Source organism: Salmo salar, chromosome 06 (assembly GCF_965601325.2).
Source record: "Salmo salar chromosome 06, fSalSal1, whole genome shotgun sequence".
NCBI lineage: Eukaryota > Metazoa > Chordata > Actinopteri > Salmoniformes > Salmonidae > Salmo > Salmo salar.
In genome coordinates this window covers 68,981,743-69,000,982 of record NC_138296.1, presented here as the reverse complement: position 1 = coordinate 69,000,982, position 19,240 = coordinate 68,981,743, and the positions used below count along the sequence as shown (strand labels likewise).

The 19,240-nt window shown below is 47.5% G+C and overlaps 1 protein-coding gene across 2 annotated transcripts in view; it reads right to left on the bottom strand.

Moving 5' to 3' along the window:
* Positions 1-19,240, bottom strand: part of msraa (methionine sulfoxide reductase Aa) — a 91,989-nt gene that overhangs the window by 19,287 nt on the left and 53,462 nt on the right. For both annotated transcript variants that reach the window (NM_001140894.1, XM_045719462.2), the window contains exons 4-5: positions 15,767-15,871; positions 11,940-12,046 (exon numbers count right to left, since the gene is read on the bottom strand). In NM_001140894.1, the coding sequence (NP_001134366.1) occupies positions 11,940-12,046; positions 15,767-15,871 (212 nt within the window). The remainder of the gene's footprint in view (positions 1-11,939; positions 12,047-15,766; positions 15,872-19,240) is intronic.

Below are 19,240 nucleotides of genomic sequence, written 5' to 3'. Positions count from 1 at the left end.
ACTGTCTCCCCTCTCTCTAACAGTCCACTAACTGTCACCTCTCTCTCTCTCTAATAGTCCACTAACTGTCTCCTCTCTCTCTCTAACAGTCCACTAACTGTCTCCTCTCTCTCTAACAGTCCACTAACTGTCACATCTCTCTCTCTCTAATAGTCCACTAACTGTCTCTTCTCTCTCTAACAGTCCACTAACTGTCTCCCCTCTCTCTAACAGTCCACTAACTGTCACCTCTCTCTCTCTAATAGTCCACTAACTGTCTCCTCTCTCTCTAACAGTCCACTAACTGTCACCTCTCTCTCTCTCTAATAGTCCACTAACTGTCTCTTCTCTCTCTAACAGTCCACTAACTGTCTCCCCTCTCTCTAACAGTCCACTAACTGTCACCTCTCTCTCTCTAATAGTCCACTAACTGTCTCCCCTCTCTCTAACAGTCCACTAACTGTCACCTCTCTCTCTCTAATAGTCCACCAACTGTCTCCTCTCTCTCTAACAGTCCACTAACTGTCTCCTCTCTCTCTAACAGTCCACTAACTGTCTCCTCTCTCTCTAACAGTCCACTAACTGTCTCCTCTCTCTCTAACAGTCCACTAACTGTCTCCTCTCTCTCTAACAGCCCACTAACTGTCTCCTCTCTCTCTAACAGTCCACTAACTGTCACCTCTCTCTCTAACAGTCCACTAACTGTCACCTCTCTCTCTAACAGTCCACTGTCTCCTCTCTCTATAACAGTCCACTAACTGTCTCCTCTCTCTCTAACAGTCCACTAACTGTCACCTCTCTCTCTAACAGTCCACTAACTGTCTCCTCTCTCTTTAACAGTCCACTAACTGTCTCCTCTCTCTCTAACAGTTCACTAACTGTCTCCTCTCTCTCTAATAGTTCACTAACTGTCTCCTCTCTCTCTAACAGTCCACTAACTGTCTCCTCTCTCTCTAACAGTCCACTAACTGTCTCCTCTCTCTCTAACAGTCCACTAACTGTCTCCTCTCTCTCTAACAGTTCACTAACTGTCTCCTCTCTCTCTAATAGTTCACTAACTGTCTCCTCTCTCTCTAACAGTCCACTAACTGTCTCCTCTCTCTCTAACAGTCCACTAACTGTCTCCTCTCTCTCTAACAGTCCACTAACTGCCTCCTCTCTCTCTAACAGTCCACTAACTGTTTCCTCTCTCTCTAACAGTCCACTAACTGTCTCCTCTCTCTCTAACAGTCCACTAACTGTCTCTTCTCCCTCTAACAGTCCACTAACTGTCTCCTCTCTCTCTAACAGTCCACTAACTGTCTCTTCTCCCTCTAACAGTCCACTAACTGTCTCCTCTCTCTCTAACAGTCCACTAACTGTCACCTCTCTCTCTCTAATAGTCCACTAACTGTCTCCTCTCTCTCTAACAGTCCACTAACTGTCTCCTCTCTCTCTAACAGTCCACTAACTGTCTCTTCTCTCTCTAACAGTCCACTAACTGTCTCCCCTCTCTCTAACAGTCCACTAACTGTCTCCCCTCTCTCTAACAGTCCACTAACTGTCACCTCTCTCTCTCTCTAATAGTCCACTAACTGTCTCCCCTCTCTCTAACAGTCCACTAACTGTCACCTCTCTCTCTCTCTAATAGTCCACTAACTGTCTCCTCTCTCTCTCTAACAGTCCACTAACTGTCACCTCTCTCTCTCTAATAGTCCACTAACTGTCTCCCCTCTCTCTAACAGTCCACTAACTGTCACCTCTCTCTCTCTAATAGTCCACTAACTGTCTCCTCTCTCTCTAACAGTCCACTAACTGTCTCCTCTCTCTCTAACAGTCCACTAACTGTCTCCTCTCTCTCTCTAACAGTCCACTAACTGTCTCCTCTCTCTCTAACAGTCCACTAACTGTCTCCTCTCTCTCTAACAGCCCACTAACTGTCACCTCTCTCTCTAACAGTCCACTAACTGTCACCTCTCTCTCTAACAGTCCACTGTCTCCTCTCTCTATAACAGTCCACTAACTGTCTCCTCTCTCTCTAACAGTCCACTAACTGTCACCTCTCTCTCTAGCAGTCCACTAACTGTCTCCTCTCTCTCTAACAGTCCACTAACTGTCACCTCTCTCTCTAGCAGTCCACTAACTGCTCCTCTCTCTCTAACAGTCCACTAACTGTCTCCTCTCTCTCTAACAGTCCACTAACTGTCTCCTCTCTCTCTAACAGTCCACTAACTGTTTCCTCTCTCTCTAACAGTCCACTAACTGTCTCTTCTCCCTCTAACAGTCCACTAACTGTCTCCTCTCTCTCTAACAGTCCACTAACTGTCACCTCTCTCTCTCTAATAGTCCACTAACTGTCTCCTCTCTCTCTAACAGTCCACTAACTGTCTCCTCTCTCTCTAACAGTCCACTAACTGTCTCTTCTCTCTCTAACAGTCCACTAACTGTCACCTCTCTCTCTAACAGTCCACTAACTGTCTCCTCTCTCTCTAACAGTCCACTAACTGTCTCCTCTCTCTCTAACAGTCCACTAACTGTCTCCTCTCTCTCTAACAGTCCACTAACTGTCTCCTCTCTCTCTAACAGTTCACTAACTGTCTCCTCTCTCTCTAACAGTCCACTAACTGTCACCTCTCTCTCTCTCTAATAGTCCACTAACTGTCTCCCCTCTCTCTAACAGTCCACTAACTGTCACCTCTCTCTCTCTCTAATAGTCCACTAACTGTCTCCTCTCTCTCTCTAACAGTCCACTAACTGTCACCTCTCTCTCTCTAATAGTCCACTAACTGTCTCCTCTCTCTCTAACAGTCCACTAACTGTCTCCTCTCTCTCTAACAGTCCACTAACTGTCTCCTCTCTCTCTCTAACAGTCCACTAACTGTCTCCTCTCTCTCTAACAGTCCACTAACTGGCTCCTCTCTCTCTAACAGCCCACTAACTGTCACCTCTCTCTCTAACAGTCCACTAACTGTTACCTCTCTCTCTAACAGTCCACTGTCTCCTCTCTCTCTAACAGTCCACTAACTGTCTCCTTTCTCTCTTACAGTCCACTAACTGTCACCTCTCTCTCTAGCAGTCCACTAACTGTCTCCTCTCTCTCTAACAGTCCACTAACTGTCACCTCTCTCTCTAGCAGTCCACTAACTGTCTCCTCTCTCTCTAACAGTCCACTAACTGTCTCCTCTCGCTCTCTAACAGCCCACTGTCTCCTCTCTCTCTAACAGTCCACTAACTGTCTCCTCTCGCTCTCTAACAGCCCACTAACTGTCTCCTCTCTCTCGAACAGTCCACTAACTGTCTCCTCTCTCTCTCTAACAGTCCACTAACTGTCACCTCTCTCTCTAGCAGTCCACTAACTGTCTCCTCTCTCTCTAACAGTCCACTAACTGTCTCCTCTCTCTCTAACAGTCCACTAACTGTCTCCTCTCTCTCTAACAGCCCACTAACTGTCTCCTCTCTCTCTAACAGTCCACTAACTGTCACCTCTCTCTCTAACAGCCCACTAACTGTCTCCTCTCTCTCTAACAGTCCACTAACTGTCTCCTCTCTCTCTCTAACAGTCCACTAACTGCCTCCTCTCTCTCTAACAGTCCACTAACTGTCTCCTCTCTCTCTAACAGTCCACTAACTGGCTCCTCTCTCTCTAACAGTCCACTAACTGTCTCCTCTCTCTCTAACAGTCCACTAACTGTCTCCTCTCTCTCTAACAGTCCACTAACTGTCTCCTCTCTCTCTAACAGTCCACTAACTGTCTCCTCTCTCTCTAACAGCCCACTAACTGTCTCCTCTCTCTCTAACAGTCCACTAACTGTCTCCTCTCTCTCTCTAACAGTCCACTAACTGCCTCCTCTCTCTCTAACAGTCCACTAACTGTCTCCTCTCTCTCTCTAACAGTCCACTAACTGGCTCCTCTCTCTCTAACAGTCCACTAACTGTCTCCTCTCTCTCTAACAGTCCACTAACTGTCTCCTCTCTCTCTAACAGTCCACTAACTGTCTCCTCTCTCTCTAACAGTCCACTAACTGTCTCCTCTCTCTCTAACAGCCCACTAACTGTCTCCTCTCTCTCTAACAGTCCACTAACTGTCTCCTCTCTCTCTCTAACAGTCCACTAACTGCCTCCTCTCTCTCTAACAGTCCACTAACTGTCTCCTCTCTCTCTCTAACAGTCCACTAACTGTCTCCTCTCTCTCTAACAGTCCACTAACTCTCTCCTCTCTCTCTAACAGTCCACTAACTGTCTCCTCTCTCTCTAACAGTCCACTAACTGTCTCCTCTCTCTCTAACAGTCCACAAACTGCCTCCTCTCTCTCTAACAGTCCACTAACTGTCTCCTCTCTCTCTAACAGTCCACTAACTGTCTCCTCTCTCTCTCTAACAGTCCACTAACTGTCTCCTCTCTCTCTAACAGTCCACTAACTGCCTCCTCTCTCTCTCTCGTCCTGTCCTTAGTGTGGTTCAGTAGGGCCTTACATCTTGACTGCTGTCCACAGAAAGCATCAAATCAACCCCACCATGACCTGATGGCTCTGTGTATGACACAGTGACACAATGACACTGTCTGTCCCTCGCCATTAAAACTGCGGTGGCACCATGCTGTCACCTTAAGTCGAGGACACTGCTGTCTGCCACGGTTTCTCCCTGAATCAGGTCTGCTGTCAGGCCTGTCATATCACCTTGACACTAGTCTGTCAGTGTATCTGCACTAACCTCAATAGTAACCCTGTTGAAAGGCTTATTGTGCACAGCAAACACACGCACGGACACAGTTGCTCCTATGCCATATCAGCTACTAAACAGCATATCTATATCACTATGTCCACATCAATATCTAGCCATAACAATCTCATAGCCTAACACAAGAGACACTGGAAATTGATAATACGGATAATGATAACATGGAGGGTCCTGGTAAATAGCATGCTTGCCCCGCACTGGTCACCTGTAGACAACAGCACTGATGATGCGAGAGTAGAGTCATCCTAACAATTTGATGGAGAAGGAGAAGACCAGGAGGCAAACGCCGGAGATTGACTCTCCACCACCAATTCATCCGACTGTCAGTGTGGGTGAGAAATCAGCCTGTCTGTAATTAGCTAGCTAGCTTCCCCTGGTCTGCCTGCCTACTGCTATACACCAGCTCATGAGAACAGATCTCAGTAGGCAGGCAGACCGGGGGAAGCTAGCTAGCTAATTACAGACAGGCTGATTTCTCACCCACACTGACAGTGGGCTTAATTGGTGGAGCGTCAATCTCCGGCGTTTGCCTCCTGGCTGGTCGGTCGTCTCAGCAGTGAAGAGAGGTAAGCAGCAGAACACATGGTTTACAGCCTCTGAGGTAGAAAGCTGTCTATTGTTGGCCTGTAATTGACACACTAATAGATGGGAATATTTCATACTAGTTTCTATCTTGACTCTTCAGAGGAGGATGAAGTCAAGTTTACATTTGTCTGAGATGAGGAGAAGGGAGACGGAGGGAGAGGATCTGCTGTCTGTGTGTCAGTCAGGTGCCATGCTGTGAATGGTGAATGGGACACACTTCCCCCTGGAGATCAAAAACATGCATATTACATCTGAAATGTTCACTTTCCCTCGCAGACCATTTTTTTATAAAAAATGTGTAGCAATACAGTACTGTTGCTCAAATCATGGAGTCCATACACAGGACATTGTTACAGTAGCTCAGCATATGGCTACAGGCCAGGCCAACTGATTCCAAACAGATAGTAACCCCACAACCCCTTGCCTAGAACTTTGTCCAGCTTGTCTTTTGACTTCCTACACCATCATTTACTGAAACAAACTGAGACGGCAACGACAGTTCTGTTGGGCTACTTCCTCGTGGTCCTTCAGTGACTGGTCCTCGCAGGGGAAGGTCAGTGGAGAGGGAGACCCCACTGAATGAAGTGCTCTAGTGTCCATGTGCAAACTCCTCCCTCTCTCACTCTGGATCCCCCTCTCCTCCTCCCCCCTCCCTCCTCCTCTCCGTCCCCCCTCCCTCCTCCTCTCCGTCCCCCCTCCCTCCTCCTCTCCGTCCCCCCTCCCTCCTCCTTCCTCCTCCCCCCTCCCTCCTCCTCTCCGCCCCCCCTCCTCTCCGTGCAGCCCGGCCCTCCTCCTCTCCTCTCCCCCCCCCCTCCCTCCTCCTCTCCTCCTCCCCCCTCCCTCCTCCTCTCCTCCCCCCTCCCTCCCTCCTCCTCTCCGTCCCCCCTCCTCTCCGTGCAGCCCGGCCCTCCTCCTCTCCGTGCAGCCCGGCCTTCCTCCTCTCCTCCTCCCCCCTCCTCTCCGTACCCCCTCCTCTCCGTGCAGCCCGGCCCTCCCGCTGCGTGGGATGATGCGGCACCTCAGACGGCAACGCTCCGACGCAATAAATATTAATAACCCTAAACCCCCCAAAGTGGAGCGAGGGGGGGGGGAAGAACCACCAGCACCACACCCTCCCCGTCTCCCTCCACCTCCCTGTACCCCAGGAAACAAAGAGCAACCAACCCCCGCCATATTGCCCTTTCGCTTTCCATTGGCCTCGCGCACGTCCAACCACTGTGCCCCTTAACCCCCTTCCACTTTAACCCTCTCCTCCCCCCCTCCCGCCATTACCCCCTTCCTTTCCCCTCTCTCTCTATCTCTCTCTATCCCTCCCCTGACTCCCCCCATTAAGGACCCAGCCGCCAGTCAGAGCGAGCTTTATTAACCCCTTCCCTGACATCCATTTCATTACGTCGGGGGTCAACAGCTGATTAAAATACAGCCGAGGCGCCTCTCTACAGATGACCTACGACCCCAGCCAAACCCCGCTTAATTTGGTCTGGCTGGGCCAATCAGAGGGCTTGAGGGATGGGACTGGGCTAGGAGGGGTGGGGGGGGTGGGGGACCCTCCTCTGTTTCCATGGCAACAGGGCCCTGCTGCTGGGTTTGCAGAAGTCTCAGCAGGGGGAGGAGGAGGGAGGAGGAGGGAGAAAGAAAGAGAGAGCAGACAATGGAGGAGGAAGAGAGGATGGGAGGAGAACAAAGAGGCAGCAAGGCCAGCAGAGGGAGTGTGTGAGCGTGTTTGTATTGTCTGTCAGTCTAGTCTGTGTGTGTGTGTATGTGAGCGTGTGTGTATGCAGCACACTTTGTCAGAGTAGTCATTGTGTAAGTGGAGGCTGTCGCTTTGTGCCCAGAAACACAGCCAACAATAGCAAACGCTAGAGTAAAATAAACAGGTGGCATTGTCTCAGACACGTGACTGGGGGACATTAGTGGCAAATGGCCTCCTTTCAGCCGAGACGAGACACAACGAGACGAGCTCCGCTCACAGATGATATGATTGTCATGGTAGATGAGACATGAACCGGAGAATAAATTAGACCCCACTCCACAACCAATCGACGCAAATGTCAAACTTCACAGTTGGAGAAAACACACGAACCCAGTAAATGTGTGTTTCAAAACACCGCCACTGTTTTCAGCAAACAGCAGAGAAGCTAACAATGTAATATAACATGTAGCAGGTGATAATGTTCTGTTAAAGGGGGAAATGAAATGATGATTTCCCTTTTTATATGTCTGGAACACCTCCAAATCTTCCTGTCCTCCAGGACAGACAGACAGACAGACAGACAGACTGACAGACTGACAGACAGACAGATAGACAGATAGATAGATAGATAGATAGATAGATAGATAGATAGATAGATAGATAGATAGATAGATAGATAGATAGATAGATAGATAGATAGATAGATAGATAGATAGATAGATAGATAGATAGATAGATAGATAGTATTTTTTTAGGAACTCAGTCGGGGTCTCAACTTACTATTAATAGTAACAATAGTATAATACACCAGGTAGTGGTAGCAGTTGTGTGGTAAAAGAGACACTGACAGTAGCCAATAGAAGGTCTCTCCTGCAGTGGCTGCTGGGCTGTGGCACCTGGCTGCATGTGTAAATGGGGTTCATTTGGGTGAGAGACTGGGCTCTATGGGAGGGGTAGAGGAAGGGGCGATGGGATGGAGGGACATGGGGGAAGGGGGAGAGAGGGAGGAGAGGGTGTCCTCTGGTCGGCTGTGTTATTAGGCAGCCATTAGGAGAGGAGGGGCTGCAGTCTGCAGGCTCTCAGCCTCCCTCCCAGGAGCTTCATCAGCTGGAGGCAGCACTCCGTGAAGGAACAAATCCAACCCATATGCTGCACCTCCTCCTCCTCCTCCACCTCCTCCTCCACCTCTTCCACATCCTCCTTTTCTCTGGGAGTGTGCTCCCTATTGCACCGGCTTGCCCAGACAACTCAACCCCGGTCTGACGACACCTAGCCACCTCTACACCCTGGGAAGCAGCATGGGGCTCTGTTAGCCTGATGAATAGCCCAATGGGGGTCAGGTACTGTAGAAAAGGAGGGAATGGAGTGATGGGGTAGACAAACTGAGAGAAAATGTGTGTGCTGGCAGCAACTAAACATACGCTTGTTTCTATTGAAGAAACATATAAAGCGTTGAAAATGTAACTACTTAACGTTCATACCTTTCATAACTAACCAGAAACCAGATGTAGTGTATAGCTCCAAGCTTATTTCAGTCACGTCCATGTCTCAACTCAACTGTGTCTGCTCTGTGCCTCCCGAGTGGCGCAGTGGTCTAAGGCACTGCATCGCAGTGCTACCTGTGCCACTAGAGATTCTGGGTTCGAGTCCAGGCTCTGTCGCAGCCGGCCGCGACCGGGAGACCCATGGGACAGCGCACAATTGGCCCAGCGTTGTTCGGGTTATGGGAGGGCTTGGCCGGCAGGGATGTCCTTGTCCCATCGCGCACTAGCGACTCCTGTGGTGGGCCGGGTGCATTGCACGCTGACACAGTCGCCAGGTGTATGGTGTTTCCTCTGACACATTGGTGTGGCTGGCTTCCGGGTTAAGTGGGCATTGTGTCACTTGGTTGGGTTGTGTTTCGGGGGACGCACGGCTCTCGACCTTCGCCTCTCCCGAGTCCGTACGGGAGATTCAGCGATGAGACAAGACTGTAACTACCAATTGGGGAGAAAGGGGTTAATGTCACAACGTCCACAGAAGGTGGCGCCACTCCCCGGTCGGGCGGCGCTCGGTGGTATCGTCGCCGGCCTACTAGCTGCCACCGATCCATGTTTCATGTGTTTGTCTGTTTTGTGCGCACCTGTTTCTTGTTTGTAATTAGTGGGAGGGTAATTAGTTTGTCAGTTTCTTGTTTGGGGTTGTGCGGGATTGTTTTGTGTCTGTTCTTGTAGGTTAGGGGAATTTATTTTCTGTCCATTTATATTTTAGCGTTTTGGCATTAGGGTTGCTGGGCTGCGTCCCGTGATATTCTGAAGACTTTGTTTAGTCTTCCTTTTGTTGGAATATTTTTCCCTGGCCTGGTCGGCTTTATATTTTGGACTTGTTTTTTTCCTTCATTAAAACATTTACGTGTTTCACGTACCTGAGTCTCCTGCGCCTGACTTCACCCCTCCTGCAGAATTATTATTTGACGGTTAAAAAAAATAAAAACTGTCTGCTCTGCTCTGTTCTGCCGATGAAGAGGTGGAGTATTGCTCATTCAGACGAACTCGACGAGTCTTCCTCTCATCTTTGCACAAAGACAGTACAGCAGCCCTTCATCTGAATCCAGCAGCTCAACAATAGAACCATGAAGGTATCCAGACATTCAAGGTCATCTCATCAACAATCTCCAGTGAGATTCAACTGTCAATAGAGACAAGGACACGTCTTTATCCATCTCACAGACCAACATCATATGGCTTACATAGAATCCCTCCGCTCCCATAAGGAACAAAGGACAGAGAAGAAGGGCCAGCGAAATGGAGAGCGAGGCGAGGGCGGAAAGCAGGCGAGAGAAAGGATAGAGGATACAGAATTAATCAAGACGAGAGAAGAGCAGTAAGGTTGTAGAGAGAAGATAGAAAGAGAGAGAGAGAAGAGCAGTAAGGATGTAGAGAGAAGATAGAAAGAGAGAGAGAAGAGCAGTAAGGTTGTAGAGAGAAGATAGAAAGAGAGAGAGAAGAGCAGTAAGGTTGTAGAGAGAAGATAGAAAGAGAGAGAGAGAAGAGCAGTAAGGATGTAGAGAGAAAATAGAAAGAGAGAGAGAAGAGAAGTAAGGTTGTAGAGAGAAGATAGAAAGAGAGAGAGAAGAGCAGTAAGGTTGTAGAGAGAAGATAGAAAGAGAGAGAGAAGAGCAGTAAGGATGTAGAGAGAAGATAGAAAGAGAGAGAGAAGAGCAGTAAGGTTGTAGAGAGAAGATAGAAAGAGAGAGAGAAGAGCAGTAAGGATGTAGAGAGAAGATAGAAAGAGAGAGAGAAGAGCAGTAAGGTTGTAGAGAGAAGATAGAAAGAGAGAGAGAGAAGAGCAGTAAGGTTGTAGAGAGAAGATAGAAAGAGAGAGAGAAGAGCAGTAAGGATGTAGAGAGAAGATAGAAAGAGAGAGAGAGAAGAGCAGTAAGGATGTAGAGAGAAGATAGAAAGAGAGAGAGAAGAGCAGTAAGGATGTAGAGAGAAGATAGAAAGAGAGAGAGAAGAGCAGTAAGGTTGTAGAGAGAAGATAGAAAGAGAGAGAGAAGAGCAGTAAGGATGTAGAGAGAAGATAGAAAGAGAGAGAGAAGAGCAGTAAGGTTGTAGAGAGAAGATAGAAAGAGAGAGAGAAGAGCAGTAAGGATGTAGAGAGAAGATAGAAAGAGAGAGAGAAGAGCAGTAAGGATGTAGAGAGAAGATAGAAAGAGAGAGAGAAGAGCAGTAAGGTTGTAGAGAGAAGATAGAAAGAGAGAGAGAAGAGCAGTAAGGTTGTAGAGAGAAGATAGAAAGAGAGAGAGAAGAGCAGTAAAGATGTAGAGAGAAGATAGAAAGAGAGAGAGAAGAGCAGTAAGGTTGTAGAGAGAAGATAGAAAGAGAGAGAGAAGAGCAGTAAGGTTGTAGAGAGAAGATAGAAAGAGAGAGAGAAGAGCAGTAAAGTTGTAGAGAGAAGATAGAAAGAGAGAGAGAAGAGCAGTAAGGATGTAGAGATAAGATAGAAAGAGAGAGAGAAGAGCAGTAAGGATGTAGAGAGAAGATAGAAAGAGAGAGAGAAGAGCAGTAAAGATGTAGAGAGAAGATAGAAAGAGAGAGAGAAGAGAAGTAAGGTTGTAGAGAGAAGATAGAAAGAGAGAGAGAAGAGCAGTAAGGTTGTAGAGAGAAGATAGAAAGAGAGAGAGAAGAGCAGTAAGGATGTAGAGAGAAGATAGAAAGAGAGAGAGAAGAGCAGTAAGGATGTAGAGAGAAGATAGAAAGAGAGAGAGAAGAGCAGTAAGGATGTAGAGAGAAGATAGAAAGAGAGAGAGAAGAGCAGTAAGGTTGTAGAGAGAAGATAGAAAGAGAGAGAGAAGAGCAGTAAGGATGTAGAGAGAAGATAGAAAGAGAGAGAGAGAAGTAAGGTTGTAGAGAGAAGATAGAAAGAGAGAGAGAAGAGAGAGTAACAGCAGAAAGAAATCAATGTATTTCCACTGTAAGCTTGGATGTATTCTCCCTCTCTCAGTCTCTCCATTGTTCTGGAAGTCATGCATGCAGCAGTGCTGGAGAGGGTGGGGTCTTAGCGCGGCAAAGCTGCTCCACATAGCTTTCCTGAAAGAGATTCTGCTGTACCTCCGCGACTGTTCTCTCCTCTCACTGGGGGAATCAGCTGCAGCATGCCATCCCTCTCAATTAAACATATGCATATGTAGGCTGCCCGGCTCCATGCATGTTCTCTGTAAGGTGATGGGCTTTGAACCTTGACTGATTCTCTCTGGAGAGACGGGTGTGTTGCAGCAAGCTTTTAATGTGACTGGTGACTGATGCAGCCTAAAAACCTTGTTGGCTGGTACAATGTGCTCTGGTGTGGGTACTGAATGTGATTTATTTGGGGGGGGGGGGGGGGGGGGGGGAATAGATTTTCTTCCACACCAAGCTTTTGTTTCTAGAACATCTCTAGAGAACTGATTATTGAGTTGATGTGACTCCCACACACAGAAACGTTACCTTCTGATAGTCATCTTTGGAGGCCAGAGCCTGTTCGAGCTGCTCCTGTGTGTATGTGTAGATGGCTGATCGATAGGTCGTTCCTACGTCGTTGCCCTGACGCATTCCTGACAATGAAAGAGAACACAATGCTGGGTAACTTACTGGACTAAAGACAATATATTTCACTCAATATAGAGTAAGACATAAAAGAAGGACAAATCCGACAGACAAAGAGACACACACACACACACACACACACACACACACACACACACACACACACACACACACACACACACACACACACACACACACACACACACACACACACACACACACACACACACACACACACACACACACACACACACACACACACACACACACACACACCACACACACAGACAGAAACACAGGGTTACAAAGTACTCTAAGTTGACAAAAGTTTACTTCCATATAATTTCTTCTAAACGTCTAAACTATTCTGTCCATCCACCAACATACCAGCATACTGTTTACTTTGTGTGCTCTGACAGTCTTACGAAACAAACTCACAATCAATCCTGTTTGTCTGTCTGGGGAAAACAACCTGGGGACCAGACCAACTGCGGTGTCATTTCAATCAAAGCACAGTTCACCTTGATGCAGATGTAGAGCATGATACAGCTACTGCCTGCCTGCCTGCCTGCCTGCCTGCCTGCCTGCCTGCCTGCCTGCCTGCCTGCCTGCCTGCCTGCCTGCCTGCCTGCCTCTGTGTAATTATTATGTTGCTGGAAGCGTAGCAGAGTGTGAGCCGTGCAGACAGACAGTGAATCACACTGATTTTGTTCCCTGACAAAAAGCTCCCATTCAAACACGCAATCGTTGGCTAGGTGTTAATGGACACAGTGAAAATGTCTTGGGGGATGAAGACAAACCATTTAGTCATTCTGTTGAGAGGAGCCTCATGGAATCAGTAGGTTAACCTTATCTAGCATCACTGGGCATGTGAGCAGCACTTCAGAGAATACTTGACCTTAGTCTCTATCTTGACCTTTCTGAATAGTATACCCATATTGCATCCATACTACAGGTACATACACTACATGTCCAAAGGTATGTGGACACCTGCTTGTCGATGACCTCATTCCAAAATCATGGCCATTAATATGGAGTTGGTCAGGCCTTTGCTGCTGTAACAGTCTCCACTCTTTTGGGAACCATGAAAAACAGGCCCAGACCATTATTCCTCCTCCACCAAACTTTACAGTTGGCACTATGCATTCGGGCAGGTAACGTTCTACTGGTATCCGCCAAACTCAGATTTGTCCGTCGGACTGCCAGATGGTGAAGTGTGATTCATCACTCCAGAGAACACATTTCCACTGCTCCAGAATTCAATGGCGGCTATGTTTACACCACTCCAACCGACGCTTGGCATTGAGCATGGTGAACTTAGGCTTGTGTGCGGCTGCTCGGCCATGGAACCCATTTCATGAAGCTCCTGACGAACAGTTCTTGTGCTGACGTTGTTTCCAGAGGCAGTTTGAAACTCGGTAGTGAGGGTTGCAACCCGAGGAGAGGCAATTGTTAGGCGCTTCAGTGCTCAGTGGTCCCGTTCTGTGAACTTGTGTGGCCTACCACATCACGGCTGAGTCGTTGTTGCTCCTAGACGTTTCCACTTCACAATAACATCACTTACAGGTCACCGGGGAAGCACTAGCAGGGCAGAAGTTTGACAAACTGAATTTGTGGCGTCCTATGACGGTGCCATGTTGAAAGTCACTGAGCTCTTCAGTAAGGCCATTGTACTGCCAATGTTTGACTATGGAGATTGCATGGCCGTGTGCTCGATTTTATACACCTGTCAGCAACGGGTGTGGCTGAACTAGCCGAATAACCTAATTTGAAGGGGCGTCCACATACTTTTGTATACTGTATATAGTGTAGGTAATACATTATGGATGCATATAAACTCAGCAAAAAAAGAAACGTCCTCTCACTGTCAACTGCGTTTATTTTCAGCAAACTTTACATGTGTAAATATTTGTATGAACATAACAAGATTCAACAACTGAGAAATAAACTGAACAAGTTCCACAGACATGTGACTAACATAAATGGAATAATGTGTCCCTGAACAAGAGGGGGGTCAAAATCAAAAGTAACAGTCAGTATCTGGTGTGGCCACCAGCTGCATTAAGTACTGCAGTGCATCTCCTCCTCATGGACTGCACCAGATTTGCCAGTTCTTGCTGTGTGATGTTACCCCACTCTTCCACCAAGGCACCTGCAAGTTCCCGGACATGTCTGGGGGAATGGCCCTAGCCCTCACCCTCCGATCCAACAGGTCCCAGACATGCTCAATGGGATTGAGATCCGGGCTCTTCGCTGGCCATGGCAGAACACTGACATTCCTGTCTTGCAGGAAATCACGCACAGAATGAGCAGTATGGCTGGTGGCATTGTCATGCTTGGAGGGTCATGTCAGGATGAGCCTGCAGGAAGGGTACCACATGAGTGAGGAGGATGTCTTCCCTGTAACGCACAACGTTGAGATTGCCTGCAATGACAACAAGCTCAGTCCGATGATGCTGTGACACACCGCCCCAGACCATGACGGACCCTCCACCTCCAAATTGATCCCGCTCCAGAGTACAGGCCTCAGTGTAACGCTCATTCCTTCAACGATAAACGCGAATCCAAACATCACCCCTGGTGAGACAAAACCGCGACTCGTCAGCGAAGAGCACTTTTTGAGTGAAGAGCACTTTTTGTCAGTCCTGTCTGGTCCAGCGACGGTGGGTTTGTGCCCATAGGCGACGTTGTTGCCGGTGATGACTGCTGAGGACCTGCCTTACAACAGGCCTACAAGCCCCCAGTCCAGCCTCTCTCAGCCTATTGCGGACAGTCTGAGCACTGATGGAGGGATTGTGTGTTCCTGGTGTAACTCAGGCAGTTGTTGTTGCCATCCTGTACTTGTCCCGCAGGTGTGATGTTCAGATGTACCTATCCTGTGCAGGTGTTGTTACACGTGGTCTGCCACTGCGAGGACGATCAGCTGTCCGTCCAGTCTCCCTGTAGCGCTGTCTTAGGAGTCTCACAGTACGGACATTGCAATTTATTGCCCTGGCCACATCTGCAGTCCTCATGCCTCCTTGCAGCATGCCTAAGGCACGTTCATGCAGATGAGCAGGGACCTTAGGCATCTTTCTTTTGGTGTTTTTCAGAGTCAGTAGAAAGGCCTCTTTAGTGTCCTAAGTTTTCATAACTGTGACCTTAATTGCCTACCGTCTGTAAGCTGTTAGTGTCTTAACGACCGTTCCACAGGTGCATGTTCATTAATTGTTTATGGTTCATTGAACAAGCATGGGAAACAGTGTTTAAACCCTTTACAATGAAGATCTGTGAAGCTATTTGGGGTTTTCTTTGAAAGACAGGGTCCTGAAAAAGGGACATTTCTTTTTTTGCTGAGTTTATAACCATCAAATCTAAAATACCATCCTTAACCCTGCATGCTATGTGCAACAGCACTATTCTTGAGCTAAATCACTCCCTCCCTTATTTCACAGAGCCCTGATTGCGACCACTCAACATGGCAGACTCATATTCCTGTTACAGATAGCTCAAGGCAGAGAGGAAGCAGTTGAGAGTGGGATCAAGCTATGCAAGAATTGGCTTTGGAAACGCTGTAGTTATATATAACAGTATGTCTGTGTGTGGATGGAGGGAGTGGGATTTATATAACAGAGCGACTTACAGTAGTGAGGACATACATTTTCATACTGGACCCCCGTGGGAATTGAACCCACGACCCTGGTGTTTTAAGCACCATGCACGACCATCGGAGCTACCCAGGACCTTACCTTGAGTTGGGTTGTGGCTCTCCCAGAACACCTTGAGCAGTTTGGAGAAGCTTGTCTTCTCTGGCTCCCAGACCACCCGCACCACCTCAGTATGGCCTGTCCTACCTGAGAGAGACAACAGAAGACAGGAGAAATGGTGACGTTAGGAGAAATAGGCAGTTGCCCCTATCCACTGGTCCTGGAGCAGATATTTCCTTATAATTCTGGTTAAGGTTAGGATTGGGGTATGATAATCTGATTCTAGATCTGTGGATATGTAACATTGAGTGTACCTCCACTCCTCAGATACAGTGAATATTAACTGAGAGTGAATGCTGTTCTCCAGTGCAGCAGTGAGCTGCTGTCCTGGATCAGTTCCGAATGTTTTAACCAAGCAGAGAGCCTCACTGTCCCAGAGCTCTGGAGGGAGGAGTGTCCTCCAATCACGCAAGCTGGACACCGAGTTTGGGACATGCTGATTGGATAGAGCTGTTAGGAGAACTCTCCCTCTACCAGAGGGACATCCAGAAAGGTTAACATTGCAATATGAGGTGAAAAGACAGAGTAAAACCATGTTTAATAAAGAAGTGCTCTTCTATTCCCAATTCAAGACATTTCTAGCGAGATGACTTTATTCCACTGAGATGGGGGTTTAATATCACCTCATAAGGCTGTGTTCCCCACTATCTGCAGCACATCCACAGCTGGGATATTAAAAAAATGATAAGAACTAACCTGTAGGGTCACTCTCATTACAGACTGACGCTACAGAGGAACTGTACAATAAACATGATGGAAGAACACAGTGATGTCCTGGAGACAGGAGGAGGAACAAGGGAGTGTATGGGACACAATTGAGATGGTCTATAATTTGGTGACACACAGAAGCACATGCACAGTCAAATGCACAGACGCACCCATAGATTCATAAATCCATTTAGTCCTTTCCTCTCTCCAACATTCTCTCTCCCTCCAAGCCATTCTTTTAAATCCATGAATCCATTCTCTCTCTCTGTCAGCCTCCCTCATTTTCTGCCATGCAATCTCTTTCAGCCTCCATCTACTCACTCTCTCCCTCCCTCTCTTTTTTCCTCCCCCTCTCTCCTTTCTCCTCCTTCTGGTGGCTCCCTTGTTCAGCTGGTAGTGGAGCTGTGTGTTCAGGGTGAGCTGAAGGACATCTGAGGTACACACACGCGGCAATCTTTACTGCTGGCAGCTCAGGGGAGGATGGGCAAGATGGCTGCCAGCATGAAGCTCAGCAGGAGACAGAAGAGTCCATATGCCACCACTCTCCAACTCCCAATGCATGGCCACAGGGCTGGAGCAAAAGATATGTTACAATCTTTTTTATTCCTGTACTGCCCTATCCTATCCCTGTACTGCCCTATCATATTCCTGTACTGCCCTATCTTATTCCTGTACTGTCCTATCCTATCCCTGTACTGCCCTATCCTATTCCTGTACTGCCCTATCCTATTCCTGTACTGCCCTATCTTATTCCTGTACTGCCCTATCCTATCCCTGTACTGCCCTATCCTATTCCTGTACTGCCCTATCTTATTCCTGTACTGCCCTATCCTATCCCTGTACTGCCCTATCCTATTCCTGTACTGCCCTTTAAGGTAAAGGGGACCAAACCTCACATAGAGCTGCACTCCCAGTAGCAGTCTGTAACAGTCAATAGCAGCCAGTAACAGTCAGTAGCAGTCTGTAACAGTCAGTAGCAGCCAGTAACAGTCAGTAGCAGCCAGTAACAGTCAGTAGCAGCCAGTAACAGTCAGTAGCAGTCTGTAACAGTCAGTAGCAGTCTGTAACAGTCAGTAGCAGCCAGTAACAGTCAGTAACAGTCAGTAGCAGTCTGTAACAGTCAGTAGCAGCCAGTAACAGTCAGTAACAGTCAGTAGCAGTCTGTAACAGTCAGTAGCAGCCAGTAACAGTCAGTAGCAGCCAGTAACAGTCAGTGCAGTCTGTAACAGTCAGTAGCAGCCAGTAACAGTCAGTAACAGTCAGTAGCAGTCTGTAACAGTCAGTAGCAGCCAGTAACAGTCAGTAACAGTCAGTAGCAGTCTGTAACAGTCAGTAGCAGTCTGTAACAGTCAGTAGCAGTCTGTAACAGTCAGTAGCAGTCAGTAACAGTCAGTAGCAGTCAGTAGCAGTCTATAACAGTCAGTAGCAGTCTGTAACAGTCAGTAACAGTCAGTAGCAGTCTGTAACAGTCAGTAACAGTCAGTAACAGTCAGTAGCAGTCAGTAACAGTCAGTAACAGTCAGTAACAGTCAGTAGCAGTCTATAACAGTCGGTAGCAGTCTGTAACAGTCAGTAACAGTCAGTAACAGTCAGTAGCAGTCTGTAACAGTCAGTAACAGTCAGTAACAGTCAGTAACAGTCAGTAGCAGTGAGCTGAGGCAAGGTTTCAGCACCACCAGATGGAAAGCTCCCTGCCTCAGTGCAGCACTCTTCATTCTACAGAGCACTGCCACTACTACCAAAACAGAAACTAAATGATAACAAAACATCAATAAAATGAAACACACACGCATGCACGCACACACGCGCACACACACACACACACACACACACACACACACACACACACACACACACACACACACACACACACACACACACACACACACACACACACACACACACACACACACACACACATATTCTCTCTCAGATCCTACAGCAGTAGATGTTTAACGCCTCTAAACTCTAAGCTCTGACTTCAGTTCAAGATCCATCCTGAGAGAATGGCACTCTGGGAAAAGTCATCAAACAAATTTCCCCTGATGAAAGTCTTTACAAAGTTGTTTTCCACTGGAACAAAAGTCAATATCCAGATCAAAGACTAGTGACTTCCATGCTCCTAACAGCCCTAAACAAACTGTTATTGTACTGAACCACAGACGGGAGAGAGAGAGAGAGATAGGAGAGAGAGGGTATTTTGAAGATTCCACACACATGCTCACACACATGAACACAAGCGCACACACACACTGCGGAGGGCCCGGTCTGTGAAGGTCAGAGCTGGACAAGAGGGGTCAGAGTTCAGAAAATGCCCTCAGTCCTCAGAGGAACACCCGGCAGGGTTTGCTCTGTTACTTCCTATTACCGGAAAACTCTGTACATTCCCACTGAGAGCAAAATCTCATTTCCTAAATCCTAAATCCCTCAAAAGCAGGTCGGAGAGGCAGTGGGTACGTCTAAAAATAATACAGAGACAGCTGGCAGTGTTTGGATAGCGCCCTGAATGTTCAAAAACACCCAACTCCCATTATTGCAACCAAAGGAAAACTGTAGTGAACAATTTCACCGTCTGAATCACAAAGACTTTTTTCCACCGCTGATTTGGATTCTCATTTCCAAACTATATTTCTGATTGTCCACTTTTCACAGAAAACTGCTCAAAATGACAGCTAATGTTGCTGTTTTGTTACTAACAGGAGAGTGAGGAGGCCCATCACAGAAGCATTGACGTAGTGATGCACAGCT